General features: G+C 41.6%; 1 protein-coding gene across 2 annotated transcripts in view; it reads left to right on the forward strand.

Annotated features, from left to right (window-relative positions):
* The window catches only part of ATP10D (ATPase phospholipid transporting 10D (putative)), a 79,387-nt gene that overhangs the window by 21,002 nt on the left and 33,822 nt on the right, over positions 1-24,563 (forward strand). The window contains exons 2-10 of one of the 2 annotated variants that reach the window (XM_074992716.1): positions 3,968-4,082; positions 4,673-4,981; positions 10,754-10,948; positions 14,717-14,921; positions 17,520-17,605; positions 19,576-19,682; positions 20,505-20,636; positions 22,384-22,511; positions 23,569-23,821. In XM_074992716.1, coding sequence (XP_074848817.1) covers positions 4,713-4,981; positions 10,754-10,948; positions 14,717-14,921; positions 17,520-17,605; positions 19,576-19,682; positions 20,505-20,636; positions 22,384-22,511; positions 23,569-23,821 — 1,375 coding nt within the window. In that variant the 5' untranslated portion in view covers positions 3,968-4,082; positions 4,673-4,712. The remainder of the gene's footprint in view (positions 1-3,967; positions 4,083-4,672; positions 4,982-10,753; positions 10,949-14,716; positions 14,922-17,519; positions 17,606-19,575; positions 19,683-20,504; positions 20,637-22,383; positions 22,512-23,568; positions 23,822-24,563) is intronic. The other variant, XM_074992717.1, reaches the window with a different exon arrangement.

The raw sequence follows: 24,563 nt of genomic DNA on the forward strand, positions 1-24,563 counted from the left end.
GTTGTCGAGCACAGTGTCGTGCTGTCTGGTATGGCATACAAATGAGAGTGCCAAACTCAGCTCAGACTGTCCGAAAACAGGGCAGATGCCCCAAACTGATGGTATATTATATAATTAGATTTCACCAAGCCAGTAACAAATGTGTGCTTGTGGATTACCTTATTAGTCTTGCATTTAGCTACAGATGTCCATTCAGGCTCTCCAGCCTCTCTTTACGCCCCCACCCCCCGGCAAACTGGATTTTGTGTTGAAAGGTAATTAAGACCAAAAATCACCTGACATCTGGTTACTTCCAACCCATAAGGATCAGTCACCTACCCCAAGTCAATGGATGCTCTGGATGACACACCAGACAACGTAGCAAGGTCAAGACAATCGCAAATTTAACATTTGTGAATTCAATTATTCTCGAGTGGCTCGTCGTCCCCTGTACTGCCGCCACTGCCCATGTGGCACTGCTGTTGCCACCACGTGGTGTGAGGCACTGCAGCCACCCACACGGCGCAAGGTGCTGTTGCTGCCACGTGGTGTGAGGAGCCATTGCCTTTCAGTGCAAGGCTCCGTACCACCCATGCAGCGATGGTGTTGCCACCATGCGATGTGAGGAGCTGTAGCCGCCCGCACAGTGTTGGTAGTGCTGCCACGTGGCACACGGCACCGTAGCTGCCCGTGCTGTGCTTCTGGAGCCACCGCGAGGTGCACTAACCACCTGTGTGGTGCATCCAGATATTTGTGAAATTCAACATTCATAGAATCATAGAACACTAGGACTGGAAGGGACCTCGAGAGGCCGTCGAGTCCAGCCCCCTGCCCCAATGGCAGGACCAAGTACTATCTAAACCATCCCTGATAGACATCTATCTAACCTGTTCTTAAATATCTCCAGTGATGGAGATTCCACAACCTCCCTTGGCAATTTAGTCCACTGTTTGACAGCCCTGACAGTTAGGAACTTTTTCCTAATGTCCAACCTAAACCTCCCTTGCTGCGGTTTAAGCCCGTTGTCTCTTGTTCTATCCTCAGAGGCCAAGAAGAACAAGTTTTCTCCTTCCTCCTTATGACTCCCTTTTAGATACCTGAAAACCGCTATCATGTCTCCCCTCAATCTTCTCTTTTCCAAACTAAACAAGCCCAATTCTTTCAACCTTTTTTCATAGGTCACATTCTCTAGACCTTTAATCATTCTTGTCGCTCTTTTCTGGACCCTCTCTAGTTTCTCCACATCTTTTTTGAACTGTGGTGCCCAGAACTGGACGTAATACTGCAACTGAGGCCTAACCAGCACAGAGTAGAGTGGAAGAATGATTTCACGTGTCTTGTTCACAACACACCTATTAATGCATCCCAGAATCATGTTTGCTTTTTTAGCAACAGCATTACACGGTTGACTCCTATTTAGCTTGTGGTCCACTATAGTCCCTAGATCCCTTTCTACTGTAGTCATTCCTAGACAGTCTGTCCCCATTCTGTATGTGTGAAACTGATTGTTCCTTCCCAAGTGGAGCACTTTGCATTTGTCCTTATTAAACTTCATCCTGTTTACCTCAGACCATTTCTCCAATTTATCCAGATCATTTTGAATTATGACCCTATCCTCCAAAGCAGTTGCAACCCCTCCGAACTTGGTATCATCTGCAAACTTAACAAGCGTACTTCCTATGCCAATATCTAAATCATTGACGAAGACATTGAACAGAACCGGTCCTAACACAGACCCCTGCGGAACCCCACTTGTTATACTTTTCCAGCAGGATTGAGAACCATTAAGAACTACTCTCTGGGTACGGTTATCCAGCCAGTTATGCACCCACCTTATAGTAGCCTCATCTAAATTGTATTTGCCTAGTTTTTTGATAAGAATATCATGAGAGACTGTATCAAATGCTTTACTAAAGTCTAGGTATACCACATCTACCGCTTCTCCCCTATCCACAAGGCTTGTTATCCTATCGAAGAAAGCTATCAGATTAGTTTGACAAGATGTATTCTTTACAAACCCATGCTGGCTGTTTCCTATTACCTTACCACCTTCCAAGTGCTTGCAGATGATTTCTTTAATTACCTGCTCCATTATCTTTCCTGGCACTGAAGTTAAGCTGACTGGCCTGTAATTTCCCGGGTTATTCTTATTCCCCTGTTTATAGATGAGCACTATATTTGCCCTTTTCCAGTCTTCTGGAATCTCTCCTGTCTCCCATGATTTTGCAAAGATGATAAATAAAGGCTCAGATACCTCGTCTGTCAGCTCCTTGAGTATTCTAGGGTGCATTTCATCAGGCCCTGGTGACTTGCAGACATCTAATTTTCCTAAGTGATTTTTAACTTGTTCTTTTTTTATTTCAACTTCTAACCCTACCCCTTTCCCACTAGCAGTCACTGTGTTGAGCATTCCTTCATCAGACTTCTCAGTGAAGACCAAAACAAAGAAGTCATTAAGCATCTCTGCCATTTCCAAGTTCCCTGTTACTGTTCTCCCTCCTCACTGAGCAATGGCCCTACCCTGTCCCTGGTCTTCCTCTTGTTTCTAATATAGTTATAAAAGACCTTCTTGTTTCCCTTTATGCCTGGAGCTAGTTTGAGCTCATTTTGTGCCTTAGCCTTTCTAATCTTTCTCTTGCATTCTTGTGTTGTTTGCCTATATTCATCCTTTGTAATTTTTCCTTGTTTCCATTTTTTATACAATTCCTTTTTTATTTTGATATCATGCACGATCTCCTGGTTAAGCCAAGGCAGTCTTTTTCCATATTTTCTATCTTTCCTACACAGCGGGATAGCTTGCTTTTGGGCCGTTAATAATGTCTCTTTGAAAAACTGCCAACTCTCCTCAGCTGTTTTTCCCCTCAGTTTTGCTTCCCATGGGACCTTACCTACCAGCTCTCTGAGTTTACCAAAATCTGCCCTCCTGAAATCCATTATCTCTATTTTGCTGTTTTCTGTTCTACCCTTCCTTAGGATTGTGAACTCTATGATTTCATGATCACTTTCACCCAAGCTGCCTTCCACCTTCAAGGTCTCTATCAATTCCTCCCTATTTGTTAAAATCAAATCTAAAACTGCTTCCTCCCGGTAGCTTTTTCAACCTTTTGGAATAAAAATTGTCTCCAGTACAATCCAAGAACTTACTGGATAGTCTGTGCCCCGCTGTATTAGTTTCCCAACATATATCTGGATAGTTAAAGTCCCCCATCACCACCAAATCTGGGGCCCTGCTTGACTTTGTTAGTTGTTTTAAAAAAAGCCTCATCCACCTCTTCTACCTGGTTAGGCGGCCTGTAGTAGACATCACCCTTGTTTTTTATCCCTCTTAGTCTAACCCAGAGAACATTGGTGAGGGTTCTCAGCACTGAACCCTTACGAATGTTTCAAACCTACTGTACTGGCAGCCAATTTCTCTAGCAACCTAAAGGTTTATTACCTAAAGGAATGAGAGTTACTGAGAGGGTAAAGGAGGTAAAATACTTTAACAGCTGAATCAAAGCTTTTAAATCCAGTATGCTAGCATAGATGTAGTGATGTGCTAGTTTTCGTGAAGTCTCTCAGGTTACTCAAAATAAATTAGGGGGTTATTATGCAATTTGTCAGTGTCCTACCCTGTCAGAATCCCTCAGTCAGAGATGCAGGATCATTCCCTTAAACTAGTATTTACGATTCCAGCTGACGGGACAATATGAACACAATCTTCACTCACTTGTGTTTTGTATTTAGATATTGCAGATTGAGGCTGTAGGTTTCCATCGCTGAATATCGTGATGCTTGCTTTGAAATTAATATTCTATTTTCTAGCATTTACAAGTAATTACAGTGATATACATGATACAATTGCCTGCCATTACATTATAATCCGGACAAACAGCACAAGTATTGTTTGTTAGTATTCATGATAAATAACACAAATATCGTTTGTTAGTATTCATGAAATTCTAACATTTGAATACACTCACTTTGATATACGGTTATTTAATTACAGGGACCTAATTTGATCTCTATAAACTTGTTGATTACTAAGTGAAGACTGTGCTATTAACAGTCCTTTGAACTAAATTCTGACCGTCAACCTGCTAGACAACATTACACAGGGAACTGTAAGTACTCATTGGGTAATTTTTTCACTGGTCTTTAAATGGGCTGAGAGGTATTGAGGGGGACGTTGAGATTTGTATTTGTGGTACAATTACTTTATTTTTTTTTAAAAAAAGTTAAGCTAAAATAAACTAAAACTGGTCTGATTATATCACTTTCTAGTTCCTGAGATGTAGAATTAAATCTAAATAAATAGCCCTTGAAAATAGAGGTCCAATCAGATGTTTCTACCTCACGTAAACTATATATAATTCCTTTCAACTTTGAAATCAAAATTGGATAATAACACAATTATGAAGGCAGTTTTACCCATGAAAGTTTATGCCCTGATAAAATCAGTTAAGTCTCTAGAGTGCTACAGGACTCCTTGTTGATTTTACAGCTATAGACTAACGTGGCTATCCCTGTAAGTATATTCTTATTGAAAGGATAACAAATAAATTGAACATTACTTAAAGGCCTTTGCAGTAACCACTGTGAACAGATGTGTGTTTGTTTTGTTTTTTTTCTTGCAATTTTTTTGTTTTGTGCTTTTGAGCTAAAGCTTCTTCAGACTTACTGTGTAATTTTCTTGACTTTAAAACTTTTCTAGATAGCTGACCCCACCTGGATCACAAACCTTTTCAGACAATATGGCAGACCCCATCCGATGGGCCAGATATCGCTGGCAGCGTCTGGTATCCACAGAAGCCAGGGATGGAAGCAGCAGCTGCTCCTCATGCGACAAGTGTTATCAATCATCCAAAATGCCTGGCAGACATAGGATTGTTATACCATGCCTGGGACATTTTAAGGAAGAGTATGAAAAGGTGTCAAAACTATATATGAACAACAGAATACGGACTACTAAATACACTTTATTCAATTTTATACCACGGAACTTATTTGAACAGTTTCACAGGTAAAGGATTCTTGTGTGCACTTGTGGAAATTATTCCAATGTGAGGGTTTTATTGTTTTTTAATTTGAAATTCACATGCTAACATACGCATTTGTTTTTGTAAACTACTCTTCTCTCCGGAATTTAGGTATCAGTTCTTTTAATGACAAGACACCTCTTTGAATATTAGTTTTGGGATAATGCATCTTTCCACCTGTAGTGTCATGTCCTCCTTCTGTTCACTATTTTGGTTCGCTCTTCTTGGTTGACAGACTTAGAACAGAATATGATAGGATTTCTTCCCCTCTCCCTGCCCTCCCTTTCCCTCCTGATGTTTGGCAGCTGTAGTAGTGGAGAAAAAGAAGGTTGTTCTTTTGCCATGCTATGAATTTAACTGGCAGCTGGCTTGCAGAATGATGTTAAGGGGGTGGTGGGAGGGGTTATTGAGGAAACAACATTATGGCCTTGAGATGGGGTTCCAAAAATGGGTTTTGTAAAACCAACAAGGACACTGTTGCAAGCCCTTCAGTTGGAGAGATCCTTAGTCCATGCTAGTCTTGGTGGAAGAAATATGTAGAACATCTGTCAGGTCCTCAGTCCAAGACTCCTTAAGCCAACAACTGGCTGGGAATCTTGTAATGTTTGCATTCGTTGGTAGCCTGTGACCACAAAGCCTTGATAGGTGCAATTCATCCAAAGTTTGTTGACCTGCTTTTCTTTCTAGATTATGAGACTGCAGTTCTCTCAGGCTATGTCTGCTCTGCCCTGGAAGATCAACCCACTTGGGGTCAAGTTTCTGGGGTTTGATTTCACACCTCTGCTGTGGATGCGCAAAATTGATCTATCAGGGTCAGCTGTCAACCCCTGTACTCCTTGCATATCGCTAGGAGTAAGGGAGTTTGATGAGAGATTTTCTCCCATCAACCTTCTTCAGTGAGCATGGCCAGGTAAGTTGATTGCAGATGCATTGATTTTTTTTCTTTTAAGCTATGCATTTGCCATAGCTAGAATTGCATATCTGCAATCAACTTACCTTCCCTAGTGTAGATATAGCCTCAGTGGCAAACTTGTTTAAATGGAGGGTGTAAATACAGGAATTCTTTACTTGTTACATTTGTTTTCTGCATTGTCCCTTCCAGTCCTAGTATTCTATGATTTTATGAATTTGAAACAATTATCCCATCCGTTCTGTTGGTTGGCTCATGGAAACTTGGCTTGTGGCTCTTTTATTCTTAATTTTTGTGGGGAGTGGTTGAGATGTTGGTAGATGCAGTCTCTATAATGAGCAACAGGAGACATAGAAGTCAGGCTATTTCAACACAAGAAAGGAAAAAGAACAAAAGTGGCCAAAGTATTTGAGGGGAACACCCTTCATATATAAATTTATCAGCTGATAATGTAGGATGCCAGCTTTAACAGGTAAGAATTCCTGAGAAGCTTTGACCTTGTACTGGAGGTTCATGTGGAGAGATATACCAAATAACGATCGGTTACGTTTGAGGTATGAATGATACAAATGGTGGCTAATCTGTTGTTTTGTACAATATACACTGTTAACCTTTTACTTAAGGAGGTTTTGAATTTTCTTTATTGAACTCTCACTAACACTCGGGCTGGGTCTACGCAAGATAGTTTTGTCGACAGAAGGGGCCTTCTGTCGACATAACTTGGGGAGAGTCTACACACTTAAAGCATTCTGTCGACAGACCTCTGCATTTTTTTTTTTTTTTATTTTTTTTTTTTTCCTCGACAGTATTATCCCTCAAAAATGTGAGGCGTAACAATCTCTGGACAGAGTACTGTCAACCAAAGTACAATGTAGACACTTCTGTTGACAGAGAGGGCTTCTGGTTGCTGGGCAGCCCTCTTTGCAGAGCTGCCATTCCACTTTCTGGCACCAGAGGGCAGTGCAGCCTGGCAGTTCTCTACTGACAGAGCAAGTTGTGTGCAGATGCGGTCTGTCAACAGAGTGCTATCGAGAGTACCCTGTCGAGAGTAACTTCTGTTGACAGATGTTTCTCATGTAGACATAGCCTGTCAGAGAAGTAACAGAGAGGGAGCCGTGCTAGCCTATATACTATCAAAACAAAAAAGCAGTCAAGTAGCACTTTAAAGACTAACAAAATAATTTATTAGGTGAGCTTTCGTGGGACAGACCCACTTCTTCAGACCATAGCCAGACCAGAACAGACTCAATATTTAAGGCACAGAGAACCAAAAACAGTAATCAAGGAGGACAAATCAGAAAAAAAACGATCAAGGTGAACAAATCGGAGAGTAGAGGGGTCGGGGGGACTCCGGTCAAGAATTTAGATTAAGCCAAGTATGCAGATGAGCCCCTATAGTGACTCAGAAAATTCCCATCCCTGTTCAAACCACGTGCTAATGTGCCGAATTTGAATATAAAAGACAGCTCAGCTGTCTCCCTTTCAATAGTGGTGCAAAAATTTTTCTTCAGTAAGACGCAAACTCTCAAGTCATTAACAGAATGGCCCAGTCCATTAAAATGTTGACTAACCGGTTTGTGGATCTGGAGTGTTTTTTTGTCTGTTTTGTGCCCATTAACTCTTTGTCTAAGGGAGATAGAAGTCTGTCCAATGTACAAAGCATCTGCGCGTTGTTGGCACATGATGGCATATATGATGTTAGTAGAGGAGCATGAGAAAGTGCCCGTGATTCAGTGAGTAACCTGGTTGGGTCCAGTGATGGTATTTCCAGAGAAGATATGTGGACAAAGCTGGCAGTGGGCTTTGTTGCAAGGAAAGGTTCCAGGACTGGTATTCCTGGGGTATAGACTGTGGCTGTTGGTGAGGATCCTCATAAGATTGGGAGGTTGTCTGTAGGAGAGAACAGCCATGTCACCCAGGGCCTTCTGGAGTGTGGCATCCTGATTAAGGATATGTTGTAGGTCTTTAATAATTCGTTACAGTGGTTTGAGTTGGGGGCTGTAGGTAATGACCAGTGGTGTTCTGTTCTTGGCTTTTTTGGGCCTGTCTTGGAGTAGCTGGTCTCTGGGTATTCGTCTGGCCCTGTCGATTTGTTTTTTTATTTCTCCTGGTGCATAATTCAGGTTTATGAATATTTGGTAAAGATCTTGTAGTTTTTGGTCTCTGTCAGTTGGATCAGAGCAAATGCGATTGTACCTGAGGGCTTGACTGTAAACAATGAATCTAGTTGTGTGTGCAGGATGGAAGCTAGAAGGGTGTAGGTAAGTATAACTATCAGTAGGTTTCCAGTACAGTGTGGTACCGATCAGGCCATCCTTGATTTTTACTGTAGTGTCCAGGAAATGTATCTCTTTCGTGTGGAGTAATCGAGGCATAAGTTGATGGTGGGGTGCAGATTGTTGAAGTCTCTGTGGAATTCTTCTAGAGTCTCTATACCACGGGTCCAAATCATAAAGATGTCATCAATGTATCTTAAGTAGAGGAGGGGTAATAAGGGACGATAGCTGAGGAATTGTTGTTCCAGGTCAGCCATAAATATATTAACATATTATGGGGCCAGATTTCTAACTCCCTTAGACAAAGAGTTAATGGACACAAAACAGACATAAAAACACTCCACATCCACAAACTGGTTAGTCAACATTTTAATGGAGTGGGCCATTCTGTTAATGACTTAAGAGTTTGTGTCTTACTGAAGAAAAATTTTCGTACCACTATTGAAAGGGAGACAGCTGAGCTGTCTTTTATATTCAAATTCGGCACATTAACACGTGGTTTGAACAGGGATGGGAATTTTCTGAGTCACTATAGGGGCTCGTTTGCATACTTGGCTTAATCTAATTCTTGACCTCTCCCCCTCCCCTTCTATCCCTCTACTCTCCGATTTGCTTACCTTGATCATTTTTTTCTGATTTTTGTCCTCCTTGATTACTGTTTTTGGTTCTCTGTGCCTTAAATATTGAGTCTGTTCTGGTCTGGCTATGGTCTGAAGAAGTGGGTCTGTCCCACGAAAGCTCACCTAATAAATTATTTTGTTAGTCTTTAAAGTACTACTTGAGTGTCTTTTCCTCTCAGAGAAGGTTATTGCTGTAATGGTTAGCAATTATAATGGTTGATGACTAAATTTTGAAAGTGCTTTAACTCTTTCTGTGTGCTTTGTTACAGGTACTTGCATGTTTATACCTTTCCTCTTACCTAGGGTCAGAAATTGCTGGTGATCTGCTATTGATTTCCTATTTGATTGAATCATTTATAATACGTTACTATAGTAATCTGTACCAAAGAAGGCTGTGAATGAAAAATGTGTTGAAATGTTGGTAATTGAAGCTATAACTCTCTGTATTTCTTCAGTACATGCTGAAGTGTGTCATATTTCCTTTTAAATTAAATTCTGACTATGTGGGCAGGAATGAGATTAATGATGCTTTGTGTTTCTGTGTTCGCCTCAACATTGATCATAGAAAATTTCTATCTGCTGGTGGATATAGCTCAAAGCATTAATGCTAAAATTGAGATGTTTGCACTGAGATGACTATTAAACCAATGTGCTTGTGTGTCTATAAAAGATAATAGGTATTTTCCTGGAAATTTAATTAAATTTTATAGTGTGACCTCACCACTGAATAGCTGAATGATGCAGAGATGTGTGGATATAAAGCTTCAGCTACCATTTTCATAATTTTGGGTATAAAAAGTATGGTGTCTTCTAATGCATTGATCATTGCTGACAACATGCTAATTTCGTACAAAAATCAAGCTTGGAACTGTATGAGTGTTTGGGAATTTATGTTAAAATGAGTTAATTGTTTTTGAGCTCTTTCCGTGCAACTAGAGCTTTGTTTAGTTTCTTGGTATTTAAGCCAAATGGATGTCATGTCTCCCTCCAGCATGCAGACTCTTAGGCAGGACTGGGCAAAAAATGGCCCATCAAGCCACCAGATCTGGCCCATGGACATAATGGGGAGCTTCAGGCAGGCTCTCTGCCTTCACTGACCCCCACGCACTACTCAGAAAAGCGGCTTCAGGGCCCTGTTTTTTTTCCCATAGCTGCGAGCCTGGGTGGGAGGGATAAGAGGTTTCATGCGCTACCGCTACCCCAGCACAATTCCATTGGCTGGTTTCTGGCCAATGGGAGCTTCCTATTTGAAGCACCCTTCCCCCACCCCTCAGTTTCATAGCTATTCACAGACACACATGGCTCCTGCCATGGCCAGGCAAGCGGGGAGCCTGCTGAGAAATCAGTTGGGCTGCTGACTCAGAGTTGTGCAGGTAAGTCTCCTGACCACATCCTGCCGCTAGCACCCCAGACCTGCCTTCCCCCCACCTGGCCTTCCACACCACATAACCCAAATCCTCTGCTCTCCTCTGTACTGATGCCTCCTCTCAGACCATGCATCCCCTGACCCAGGTCACAACCTTCCTGCTCTAGGTTGCAACCAAAACCCCTGTACCTCCTCCTGCCGCAGTTCCCGGCCCTCGGTCGCAGCCACCTCCTTCACTCACACCCTCTCCTGCGCCCCAGTCTCTTATCCCAAACTGTTCTGTACCCAACCTCCATACCAGACCCCCACACCTCCTCTGTTAATATAATGGAAGAGTGCAGCCCTGGACCACTTTCCAAATTCTTGGAGTGGTTGCCTCCATCAAAATTATTGCCCACCCTTGCCCTCAACATTTATTCAGTGTTTTAAGTTGCCTATTTCTAAAGTATATAGGAACTTCTGCTTAATGCAGTTTGCAAGTGAACCGAGCATGTATCGTACCAGCCTTTCACTCACCTCCTAAACTTGGTTCCATTTGTAACTTGTACATCTGATATTTTTTGTTTGTTTTTGTTTTATTTCAGAGCTGCCAATTTATATTTCCTCTTTTTAGTTGTCCTAAACTGGGTTCCACTGGTGGAAGCCTTCCAGAAAGAAATTACAATGTTACCTTTAGTAGTTGTTCTCACAATTATTGCTGTTAAAGATGGTCTTGAGGATTACTCAAAATATAAACTAGATAAGCAGATAAACAACCTATTAACTAAAATATACAGCCGGTAAGTAACAAATGTGTTTTTGGTTCATGGAATTTGTTATAGGTGCACAATGTACAGAATTAATGTGTATATAAAAACCCCAAAAAGTAGGTTTGAAAAATGTTTTCTGGGTTGTCCACTTTGATTTAAAATTGACTTATGTTCTGTTTAAGCTATTTTCCAATCATCTTAAGCTAAAATGAAATTAGTCGCTCCTGAAATAATGAGAACTTTTGTGTGGAGACCCTTATTTTGCTTTTTTGTACATTCATTTAAAATTACCTCTGTGGTTAAGTTGGTGCAGCTTTCTCACATAGACAAACTTTCCAGTCGTGCATTAAGAAATGTGACTACTGTCTGTGAGATGTTATCTGTTATCTTCTCCCCCTGTTGCTGTGTATTGGGGAAGGCACATCAAAGGAATGTCTTGCACTTGGAATGGAGGATGGTGAGATTTGTCATGTAGTTCTTGAGAGAGTTCATTCCACGACCTCATACCAGCCCCTGGATAATTTGTGTCTCCTGCATTGATGAGCTTGATGCTTATTCCAGATTTTCAAACAGTCTTTTGAATACCCTTTTAAGATTGCTTTGTTCTCCTTTCATGCATTAAACGTTATGGATATCAGTAAACTAATCTTTGCTCTTATTCTCAGTTGGAAAATTTCACGCAGTTTGGAACAGTTGTGGCGTCTATTAAACAGTTGTAGAAACAGAATTTCTGGAATGCTGCAAACAAGGGTTAGAATACATTGCCAGTCAGAAAAGTTTGTACAGGTTGAGCCTCTGTAATCTGGAACTCTGTCATTGGGCAACATCCATAATCCAGCATGATTTTAGTTAGCTGGATGACCATTTACCACAGGCATAACCAAATTTTCCATGGCCCCATAAAGTTTGTTTACAGCCTCCAGTCCTGGGTCTCAGTGTTCTGTGCTGTTAGCTATTATTTACACCCACAATGTCTTCCACTGCTTATTGGGCTTTTAGAAGTGTTGGTAATGCTGCTAGACAACATTGACTTCATGTGGTCCGGCAAATTCCCTAGTTTGACAAAAGTCAGGTCCCAAAGGTGCCAGATTAGAGAGTTTTAACCGTATACCGCCTTTGTGAACCATGCATTCCTTAAACCGCCGCTCTTCAGATTTTAAATCAACCAGTAAAGAGTTCCCAAATATGCAGTGATAGTAAAACCTATTCCTTTCTTCACTTAGCTAGGAAATTAGAGATGAAAAGTCCTTGGGTCTTTTTTCTGTCTGTGCCACAAATTTCCTAACAAATCTTGGGTAAATCACTTAATATCTTTTGCTCCTTAGTTTCCTCATCTGTGAAACAGGAATAATAGTTCAGACATGCCTACTAAAAGGATTGTTGTGGGGCTAACTTAATTATGAAATGGAAGGTATTATGGACCAGATTAGTCCTGGTGCATAGTCCTGTCTGGATTTCCTGCATCTCATTTCAGATATAGCATTACAACATTATTAGGAATGAGCATTGCATAAGGGTGATATTTGGATTGTTTTAGAATGCATTGTGATCCTGTAAGAAGGTTGTAAGAAGCCACATTATTCATTTGCTATGATAGCTATTGCAGGAAGCAGCAAGTAGGGGAGAGCAAGTTGACAGCTGAAGCTTTTAAGACAGGGAAGTAAGTTGCACCAGGAAAGGCTGTGGCATAATTTACTTCCCCCATTGGGAAAGGAGGCACTGAATCTGTGCAGCCACACACCAGTGCTCAGGCCTTGTCTTAATTTTTAAAAAATTCAAAACACCCATTCCAGTGTTGGCTTGACTAACCCATGGTAAAAGCTTAGTGTACATGTAAGACAAGTTATAGTTCCAACATGTGTTCACTGGTTGAGGTAAATGCTCACCTCCACCTAGTACAGCTGTGGGCTCCCTCAAGGCAGATTACAAAATTACAATTTTGTTCTACTTAAGTGTGGAGTATTATTTTGTGATGAATTCTCAGAATGAAAAATATTAGTTCTCTAGCACTTAGCATGCTCCTTTGATTTTTGTTGTTGTTTGTGTTTTTGAGTGCTAGTTCTGTAGCAATATGAATAACCTGTACAATGGTTTCTTAATATAATTGCAAAGAAACACAATTACATTCTGTTTTGTAAAAACAAATATCTCCTAGGTACAGCAACTTTGTGGGATTCAAATTATTCAGCCACTTACGAATGGAACCTGAAACTGGAATATAATTAAACTTTTAGAGAGCTGAAGTAATTGCTCTCCTTTCAGGTCTTGCATGTATTAATGGTAGAAAGCCTGTGGGCAAAGTATGTTCTATGGTTTCTTGTGCTTACACTGATAAACTGCATGCCCCATGAATTGCAAGAATGCTAATCTGTCTCAGCAGGCTGGCGCATCCAATATTCTTATTTCTAAATTCTTTGTGTTCCTCGGAATAAATAAGAGTAGGTCCTGTCAGTGAGAATTTAATTCACAACTACCAATATTCCCTTCTGTCTTTTTGTCATTTTTTTCCTAAAACTAATAATGATTAATAGTTTTTTTTTTTTTTTGGGAGAATCTGTAAAATCCTTCCGTTATGCATGTAAAAATACGTATATTTTTAACTGATGTGATTTAATTCTTTTCTTAGGCTCCTCTTCACAAACCAGATTGTTTTACATACTTAATATTCTCCTACCCTTTCTCCACCTGCAGTGCTACTACCTGTGAGACTGATAGCAAAACAGTTTGTCATGCTGATTTCTACGAATAGCTTTAGGGGATGTATTTCAGGAAAATTAAAGCTAGTGATATCTATGACTGTTCACTGTGACTGAATTAAATATCTTTAAGGTACATTTTAGTGATAAAAATGGATTTTTATGTGTAGATGTCCCCATATATGTGGCACAGGCATATATTAAAGTGAGTTAGCACTAAAACATAGATGATTTTATGAGTTCCTAATGTAGTATTCCCTGTTACACAAAATAAGAATCAATTCTTAAATGTACACACTGTGTAAGCATCTGATAATGTAGAGATTGAGTGAGCTGTTGACGGGTATGCATCCTTTAGAGTGGCTGACACATTCCTTCTTCCTCATGGAACAAGGATGACCATGAGGCAGAAGGCTCCCAGAGCATGAGACTTCTGTCAGGAGACCTCCAGGCTCCAGACAGAAGCCTGCAATCTACACATAACGGCTGTGTCTATATATGCCGCTTCTTCTGGAAGCAGCACAGTAATGAGCTATCCGGAATATATTAATGAGGTACGGATGCAAATTTTCTGCACCCCATTAGCATATTAGCATGTGGTTAGGAGTCTGAATAAGCTCTTCCGGATTCCAAAGTCCATATGCAGACATGTGGCCCACAGGGATCTTCCGGAAGCCCCTTCTTCCCTGAACCATGTGCAGATATGCTAATGAGGTGCAGAAAATTTGCATCCACACTTCATTAGCATCTTCCAGATAGCTAATTACCGTGCCGCTTCCGGAAGAAGTGGCACATGTAGGCACAGCCAGCCATAGTGAGGGAATTTTAGAACACTACATCCTCCCTGGGAATGGAAATTATTGGACCAAATTCTGTGCTGAATTTTACCACACTGAGAAAGTATAGTTCCTCTCTAGCAATTGATTATGTTGCAGGTACACTCATCCTAAATTGGTAAGATGTCTCACCAGCACTTTGTTCTTTGGTGTATACTGATTTTAAACAAGCTATTTTATAGTCAAAATAATAATCTCTTGTAGTTGTTCCTTTTTGATCTTGCAGCTTGTGGAGTTTTTCATTTAGACTCTTACATATATTTCAGGAAAGAGAAGAAATACATAGATCGGTGCTGGAAAGATGTGAGTGTTGGGGACTTCGTTCGACTTTCATGTAACGAGAGAATTCCTGCTGATATGGTGGTGTTATACTCTACTGATCCAGATGGGATATGTCACATTGAAACAGCCAGCCTTGATGGAGAGACCAATTTGAAGCAGAGGCAGGTGGTGAGAGGATATGCAGAGCAGGTGATCATTGTGCATTTCTAATCATTTTAAAGAGAATTAATCTAATTGGTGGCTTACACCTGAAATGGAATCAAAATAATTAAATCAGTTTTTAATTTGCACCTTTGGCTATTTCACTGTGAATGTGTATGTGGTCGCTAATTTCAGAAAAGTATTTCAAGTCAATGTCAGTAAAGTATGTTTTATCAGGTGTGTGTCAGTGTGGATTCCACTGTCAATCTGCCTAAGTGCCACATGCACATGAGAGTGGAGTCGTCTTTTGCACAGCAGTGTTTTGATATGGGTACATGTACTCAGTGTGCCTCCTTGTGCGCTTGTGCAAGTGCATTTAGAGTGGGGTGGCCTTGACCCCTCCCTCTGTTCCCACTTGTCACCTGGGGCAGCAAGAGGTGAACTGGCAGGTATCTGCCCAACCTGCCGGTTCTTGGATTTTGCTAAATTCTTTCAAACTTTTCATAACTTTCGAACTTATGAACCCTTCTGACTTTCTAATAGATAAGAGCCATGAACGCTGTCAGCCCATCTGCACTGAATGTTGATGGTCACGCCTTCCTCATAGAGATCGCTTCATACACCTACAGATCTCTTTATAGGGCTCCAATGCCTGCCCATCTTGTGGTGGGCTAATTCCATTGAACGATTTGACCAGACTATCAGGACTCACCTCAGTTCCCGTCCTGACCGTGTGACCTTTGGAAGCTGTGTTGTCCTATTCCACCAGGTGTGGTCTGTCATGCCACTGGACAGGTGGGCACTAGAGACTGTTGCCCGTTGCTAACTGGTCCAGTTCTCTCTTTCTGGTATACACTACCCTTCCAGTCCTTCTTAAAGGACCCTTCTCACAAAAGCCTTTTTACGAAGGGGTGTGGCCTTGTTGTTTGTTGTGTTTAAGATCCAGAGGAGTGATATCACAGGAATTCAAGGCAGGAGGCTTGCAAGCCCAGTACTTACTTATCCCAAAGAACACTGGAGGAGGAAGAAGGAGGGGGATTTCCCGTTCTAGGTCTGGGGAAACAAAACAAATAAATATTCAGGAGGTTGCCTTCCTTATTCCACATCCCTAAGCTTACGTCTGGTTCACGGTTATATACATCCATCTATCTACCCATCCAGCCCACAGGAAGTAGCTAAGAGTCACCCTGTGGCTCAACTATTATCCATACAGGTTTTTGCTCTTCAGACTCTCCACAGAACCAAGAGTATTCACTACATGCCTGGCAGTAGTGTAGTGCACTTATGGAGAAAGGGAATTCACATGGATATCTAACTGGACAACTGGCTGATCAGAGTAAGGTTCCTACATCCTTGGACAGTCCTGTAGTACCTCCATTTCCTGTTTTCCAAAGTAGGACTCCTTATGAACTTGAAAAATTATCAATGATTCCATTGTGGGCAACTTAGTTCATAGGAGCTGTGACTGGCTCTTGTCGCTATGAGGTTACCTGTCTGAGGACAGGTTGCAGTCCCTTCAGTCACTGGGAGGGGATATAAGATCCAACCCAGTAACAATGATGTGTACATACCTTATAGGTGTCTGTAACACATAATGGTGTGTGTGTGCCTCTGCTAGCCAAGTTGCATCTGCAGCCCTTTCATTTATGGCCTTAGGTTGTTGTATTCCTCATCCAAGCATAATGTTATCAAAAGTCATGGTCATGTCCAAAGTCTTACAGAACTCACTCAGTGGTCCAGAGACTGTGTGAAAGAGGTGCCATTCTACCTCTTCTTTAAGATGACCATTAATGCCTTCAATGGGTTTAGTTTGCATCAGAATTGTGCTTTTATCATTGATCTGCAAAGCAGGAGCAAGGAGAAAAAGGGTTAACTTCAGGAAAATATGAACCCTTTTTTCCTGCCTATGTTGAGAATTCTGGAGTCTTTGAATCTTTTTAATTATGAAGATATTTCATTTGATTTTGTTTCATGAAATTTCCATGATTTGTAAGTGTGGCCTTTAAAGAGAGAACAGCTGATATGCCAAAGAACTTTCTTATTTATAAAGCATTCTACTGAGAAATACTTCTATTTCAGTGTCACAAGCCATATTGGCAAAGGTGCTGAATTGCCAGGTATTCCGTTAACATTAGTTGGAATTGTGTGTTCCATGTGTTTTTGCAAATCAGACCTCATATACTTTGCCATACTATACGTAAACTTTTCAGCCTTTCTTAAGAAAGACATTTGCTCCAGGCAGGTAACTTTTTGTATTTATTTATTTGTATAACATTGCTCAACTACTCATGCGTATTCATCAGTTGTAGTTCTTTGTGTTAATAATTTTTACCAGCAATAGTTAGGCTTTGTCTACACTAGAAAGTCTTACTGGAAAAAAATTTCCTTTCTCTCAGCATAGTTGACAGCTTGGTTGCATGCGTGAAGCATCAGTGCACATGCGGTATGTCCATGGGTTTTATATTGGCGAGACAGATCTCTCCATTCATCTTGCAGTCTGATTTAGCCAAATACCTGCTTTTGTTCCACATGGCAATACTTGCTAGCGTGAACAACTGGAAAGTATGAAGCAGCTGTTGTGAATTCATAATTTTTGTAAGCTGCATCATCCTTATCTGAATTTTATATTCTTCTCTTTGAGTATAGGTCTCTGAAATTGATCCAGAGAAGTTTTCAAGTAGAATAGAATGTGAAAGTCCTAACAATGACCTCAGTCGATTCCGCGGCTTTGTGTAAGTAGGCTTGGTGGGTGGATTTGCTATTTGTTGTGGTAATTTTGCTCATTTGTTGAAGGCTTGTAATGCTTACTTTTTAAAACACCTTATATTTAAATTACATGGCCTGATTATAATTGCACTATTAAATTTCTGTGTGGTTAAGACGACATAGTGGTCCAAAAATGCTTTCTGTACTAGCACCTGAAAATGTCAGAAGCTTCTTGGTAAAGTTTTGTTAATATTAATTTTTAAAGTGCTTAGTTCATACTTCAATTCACATTGGTGCGGTCCTTATTCAAAATGTCTCCCTTATCTGTTTTTAATGGAATGTGATGTCTGCAGTAACACATTCCCAAATACTCATTCTGGATGGTAGTCTAAACAGGAACTGGGAACAAAGACATCTGGCTCTTGCTCAGGGTTAGACTACACTACAGCGACTTTGCTGGCATAGCTATACAGCAAACCCCTCTAGTGGAGAGACAACTTATAACACCAAATGGTGTTTTGTGTTGGTATAGTTAAACCAGCTCCAGAAATGCCATAAGCTGTGCTAGCAAAAGAACTCCGTTTCGTGTATAAACATCATCTGCTGGGAGAGAGGGGGTGCAGTCAGACTGGTAGGCTGAGTAGGAGTGTGATGTATTATGGATTTGTTTTTTTCCTTTATGCTCTTAACCAACATGAATAGGCAAGCAAAACTGTGTAGCATGGATCTGGCCTGACTGTGCCTCTGGCTTGCTATGTGACCCTTGCATAACTTACTTGGGATTCAGTTTCTCTATCTGTAAAATTGGCTCTGTAAGGAGTTCATGACATCGGTTTGAAGAGCATGGTTTAAGCTACTAAATATTTTTAATTAGTGCACACTATTTACATTTTAATTTGGAAGCTCTTTGTCTCTGCAGTGTCCCTTTTCTGCCCCCTGTACCACAGGGAATCAAAATTATAAACAGGAGAAAAGGGGAAAAAATTGTAAAGACTTACTCAATCGACGTTCATGTTGAAGACCATAGGCTAGCTATTGTCTAATTAACTTGTCTGCAACACCATTAAAATAGCATTCTGTCTCCTAGTGTTGATATGTCCTAACTGTGTATTAGCCATGTCCTTGCTCTGTGTGGCAGCCTAGGAGAGGACGAAACTGAGTAACATTTTGTGGATTTTGTTATTACATGGTTAGATCATTTCTGCACTAGAGGTTGAACCTCTCTTGTCTAGCATCCTTGAGACCTGACTGATGCTGAATGAGAGTTTGCTGGACCACAGGATGTCAATATTTCTAGCAGCATTACCAATACCTCCACGGCTTCCTGGGCTCTTTGAAGACATTTAGGGGTAAACTGCAGCTAAATAACAGCACAGAACACAGAGCCAGGACTGGTGGCTGTAAACAAACTTTATGAGACCATGGGAAACTTGGCTACACTCATGATAAGTGGTTGCCTGGCTAACTAAAATCCTGCCAGATTATGGAGGTTGCTGGATAAGAGCATTCCGGATTAGAGAGGTTGAACCAGTACAAGGTTAAATCATGGTTTAACACGTGTCAACAGGCCAAAGTTCTACTCTGGTCTCCCAGCATGGGTTTGATTGAGGCATAGTGACTGAGACTGTCAGTAAACACAGGGATGAGCTGGGTTGAAGAGTTTCCTTCCCATTCTTAGTGTTGATTCTGAGATAGCTATAGCAATGTTGCCCTTATGTAGGATTTTTTTTCATTTATCCAGACAATAAATATTTTGGCTTACAAACCCAGGAAATCACAGTATAAACCAAGAGAACATGTATGCTCAGATTTTCAAAAAGATCAATAGGTTCAGTACTGAGCTTTATTGAAAATCTGACCTCTGTGGAAAATCTGCTCATAAGTGTCACAGTGGGTAATGCATGAAAATGCGTCCAGGGTGCTTTTGAGGCTTGGTTGCTATTAATGTTGTGGGAGGCTCCTGCACTACCTGTTAAGTAATGTGCTGTGTTTGCAGTGAACATTCAAGCAAGGAGCGAGTGGGCCTGAGTAGAGAGAACTTGCTGTTACGAGGATGCACAATCAGAAACACAGAAGCTGTTGTGGGCATTGTGGTGTATGCAGGTTAGTGGAATGGGGGAGGAGTTTGCACAGAGTTCATGCAAATGTGAGTTTTTCCACGATTTCTTTTTTTAAGTTTTATTTCCTTGGCTTGGCAAACAGTATGGTTCAGGGCACTGCTAAATGGGATACAAAGCCTCTTACCTCTTGAGTGTCCATTTGAGTCCAGAACGGGTGAGCAGGAGCTGGAAGCTTTGCTAATGGCTGCTCTGCGGGCTATGAGAAATAAACTGGTTTCTGTGTTAGGGCTTTAATGCTGCTGTAATATGTGAATGCAGATTGGTGATCTCGGTTCAGTTCCATGTGGACAAATGTCAGCACCACTTCTGCTCCCTCACCACAATTAAAACTGATTATTAATTTCCTCAAAATCGAATCCAAGGAATAGGCTGGGTCTGGAGACTGATGCTTCTGGAAGGGGTCCTTCTGTTTCTGGGCTGAGGTCATGCTGTTGTTATCTGTCCTGCGTGTATTCTTAGACAAAAGAAAAACTCTCCAGAGCAATGAATCTGTCCCACATTAGCAAGCATTATCATTCACATTTAGAAAGTAATAACCCACTGTGAAGTGCAACTGGTACTTGACAGAAAGGAAAAATATTGATATACAGAAACAGAGAGGGGGATGCCAAACAAATCAGGTTTTCTCCCTAGAGCAGAATTAATGGATGCATTGTTTTGGCAGTTAATTGTTTCTCTTACATTTAGAACCCCTATCCAGATACTAATTAACGCATGCACCCAATTTTCTTAGCCTTCAAGAACATATCTGAATTTTGATTTAAATAACTGCCAGAGGAGGAAATAAAATGCATGTGTGTTGCAGGTCATGAAACCAAAGCAATGCTGAATAACAGTGGCCCTCGTTACAAACGCAGTAAATTGGAAAGGAGAGCAAACACTGATGTCCTTTGGTGCGTTGTTCTTCTGATTGTAATGTGTTTAGTTGGTGCCTTGGGTAAGTTCAGTTTAAGTAAGACTGCAAAGTATTATTCTTTGTTTTGTGTCTCCTCCCCCACCTTTTGCCTGCAAGTTTTTCATTGCTTTATTTTTGGGGCTTTCATTTGGTAGGCTATGGGAATAAATAATCCAGTTTTCCAGGAATCAAGCTCTTTACTCAGCGGTAACCAGATTAAGAATGAAGAATAAGATGGAATAAATCAATATGAACTAGCTAAATTTTTGTATACCTCTACTAGGCCTAGGCACTGAAAGTAGAAGACTGAGGCTTAGGAGTGCTGGCAAATGTGTTGCCTTTTCAGGAAATCTTAAAAATCATTTTAACTCCCACTGTCATGCTGCTGGTATGGAGGGAGTACTGGTATCCAGATCACTTCTGAGTGCAATTTAAAGTGGTGTCACAAATAGCTTAGGTCCCAAGCTCCCCAAAATCTGCCGCCTTCTTGTGTAATTCTTCAGCAGCTGAGCTGCATACAGTGCTCACAGTCAGTTCGGAGAAGGCTGGAGAGAGGATATTCTTCACTTATATCTATACTACATTTAGCTCCAGCAAATCAATGGCAGATCACTTTCCTGTGAAACCTGTTACTCTCCCTGGATGAAGAGAGTAAGGGAAGTTGACGGGAGGGTTTCTCCTGTCAACCTCCCACGGCATAAGAACCCACGGTAACTCAGTGTAAGGTACAATAACTCCAGCTACGTTATTCACAGAGCTGGCACTGCGTGGCTTAAGTCAATTTTCTGTTACAGTGTAAATGGAGCCTCAGTGAAAGGCCTTTGCCTTGGGAATAGCTTCCCCACCTAGTCTTTCATTGACCTTAGTGGTAATGCTAGAAAGCTTATGTTTCTCCTAAGTCAGTTTCGTGGAAAAAGGCCTACAGTGTGGAACTGGATGGAGAATCTAAGTTTGCATGGCTGTTGGAGGGATTTACATTTTGGACATTGAGCATATTTGGTACTTGCACTCAGCTGCCAAGAGGGGCACATTTTATAATAATTGAAAGTAGGTTTATCATCATCTTACTGAAATCTTTTGACACAGTCTAACTCTTGGAGTTCATTTGTGATACAAGTGTGTTAGCTGAAATGGGTTTTAAAGTTAGATTTTTAGCACAGCTTTCTAACAGTCGTTCATGTAGGACCTACATTGTGCCCATTAAGAAGTCTGAATAAGTCACAGTTTACAGGATTGGGGTGTTGGCCACACATGCTGCTGGGAGTCACTTCATTGTTGGTATTTTCCAGAAATAAAAGAAAAATCCTTTGAAACTTGTATCAACTGTATTTTTCTCCATTGGATTGTGAAAGAGTAGTCTAATGAATAAAGAAAGTGCTACATGTACCTACTCTTCATCCAGTACCCTGGCGACCTTCATTCATGAATTAGAATAAGCAAAGGTAGAAGAACAAGATTGCTTCATTTATCTATATACACGCACATCTCATACAACTTGAAGGGACCTCAGGAGGTCAACAAGTCCAGTCCCTGGCCCTCTCAGCAGGACCATGCCCCAGACTCCTAAATGGCCTCCTCAGGGACTGAGCTCACAACTCTGGGTGTACAAGGCCAATGCTCAAACTGCCAAGCTATCCCTCCTAATGAACGCTCTTGTGAGCAAAATGAAAAAGTGTTGGATCGAGCATCAGGCTTTAAACCTATTCAAGTTTCTGTTCAACTTGGTACTGAACTATGGTCCAGTGTACGTGTAACTGATTCTTTTTTATACTTTTTTTATCTTTTTAAGGTCATGGGATTTGGTTAAGTAGATATTCAGAGACGTCTCCTTTTCACATTCCTGAGCCGGATGGAAAATCCACTCCACCAGCATTAGCAGGGTTTTATATGTTTTGGACAATGATCATTTTATTGCAGGTAACTTCAATCCACCATAGGCCAGATTCTGCTCTGATTTACCCCAGAGTATATCTGGAGTAACTCTTCTGACTTCAGGAGGGTGACCCTCTGTCCCATTTTTACTGGGACAGTCCTGTGTTTTAGGCGGGCATCCTGCCCTTTTTTTTTTTTTTTTTTAATAACAAAAGTGCTAATTGTCCCATATATTCACTCTCCCTGTTGAGCTGCCTTTTCCCCAAGTCAGTGCAGCTGCAGGTAAAATCAGTCAGGAGCAGCACAGGCAGCAGCAGGAGGGGGAGCCAGGGTCCCTGCCCCAGAGTTAAGGCAGGGTATGCTGGCGGGTAGGGTACTGTGTTTTGGCCTCCTTCTAAGATTTTAAGGGGAACTTGGAGCCCCAGCAGTGCTGGGCAGCCCCTCCTTGGGACAGCTGCCTCTGCAGATGGGGAGATCACTGGGGAGGTAGCTCAATGCCCACTGCAGGACAGCCTGCTGTGTAACTGTCCCCCCTCACGCCCCCCTGCCGGGCAGCTGCCTCCACAGCTAGGGAGTACCCTGCAGCCTGGGAGCACTCCTGCAGTGCAGTAGCCCCATTGCAGGTGCCCTGAGGCGTGGGGTAGCCAGGGAGGTCCCGCATGGGGCAGCAACCCCATTGCTGGCGCCCTGAGGCACAGGGCAGCTGGGAGTTGCAGCTGTCCTCCACAACCAGGGAGCACCGTCCCTTCCCAGGGTGACATCCCCAAGAGGACAGCAAGCACGGGAGCCAGGGAGCATCTCTGCAGCATTCCCGGAGCCCAGTGGCCTGGGGCAGCCAGCAAACCCCTTCTGCAGGACATCTGCCCCAACAACCAGGGAGCTCCCCCATAGTGCGTCAGTCCCATTCTGACACCCCGTGGCAGCCACAGCCGGGAATCCACACCCCGCTCCCCCAGGTGTCCAGTATTTGCTATAGGGAAATATGGTCACCCTAGACGTCAGTGAAGTTACTTTATGTGTGTTGGTGTAACTGGAGCAGAATTTGGTTCCGTAACCATCAGATTGTCTAGCTGCATGTAATCCACTCATTTTATTTTGTCAGGTCTTGATCCCGATTTCTCTCTATGTTTCAATCGAAGTTGTCAAATTAGGACAAATCTATTTAATTCAGAATGATATCGACCTGTACCACGAGAAAACTGACTCCACTATTCAGTGTCGAGCACTAAATATTGCTGAAGATCTAGGGCAGATCCAGTACATCTTTTCTGACAAGACTGGAACCCTCACTGAGAACAAAATGGTTTTCCGGAGATGCAGCATTGCAGGACAGGAATATTGCCATGAGGAGAACGGTAAGGAATGAAACATGCGGGACAGCATTCCTACCTTCCTTATTTGTGTCGGTGTAGGGTGCATGTCAAGTCCATTTGACAGACCCATGCACAGTGGCACAAAGAGAAGTCATGCAGGCTAAGCCTATTTGCAGCAGTGGTTTTCCCCTGTGTGTGAATGGTGGAGAACTAGCCAGTGTATGTATCTTGCTGAATTAAGGCCATGTTGACTTCACTAGCATTGGTGCACAAGCACATTCCTCTGCAAACCAGCAGCTGTGTAGTAATTTGATGAACTGCCTTTGAGCTTGCAAAGGCTTGCACTTCCATCTAGCACACTTTGTTTACAATTACTGTGAACTGGCGCATCACAAATGGGTGGAAATATTAAGTTTCAGAAACCTGTGTAGTGCATTATGAACATTCTGTTTCCTATATGAGTGACATTCTGTATCTGTTGTTTGGTAGCCTCTCAATGGCTCTCTGGGAGCCAGGTGGTCTTTTATTAGTGACTTTGTATTTTTAAAAAGCAATAAATAAACAATATAGAATGCAATCATGGCTGTAAGCGGAAATTATATACAACACCCCAGACTTTGACACTTAATTTGATCATTGGTTAATTTAGCTCTTTGGTAAGTTAAACAGAGAAACAGAATATGCAGTAGGGTCTCATGATTTGCTAACTTAATATTTGAAAATTCAATTATTTGCGAGCATTGGCAGCCATTGCTTCCCCCGGGGCTCTGGGCACCCCCTGTAT

This window comes from Carettochelys insculpta, chromosome 4, assembly GCF_033958435.1.
Source record: "Carettochelys insculpta isolate YL-2023 chromosome 4, ASM3395843v1, whole genome shotgun sequence".
Classification (NCBI taxonomy): Eukaryota; Metazoa; Chordata; order Testudines; family Carettochelyidae; genus Carettochelys; species Carettochelys insculpta.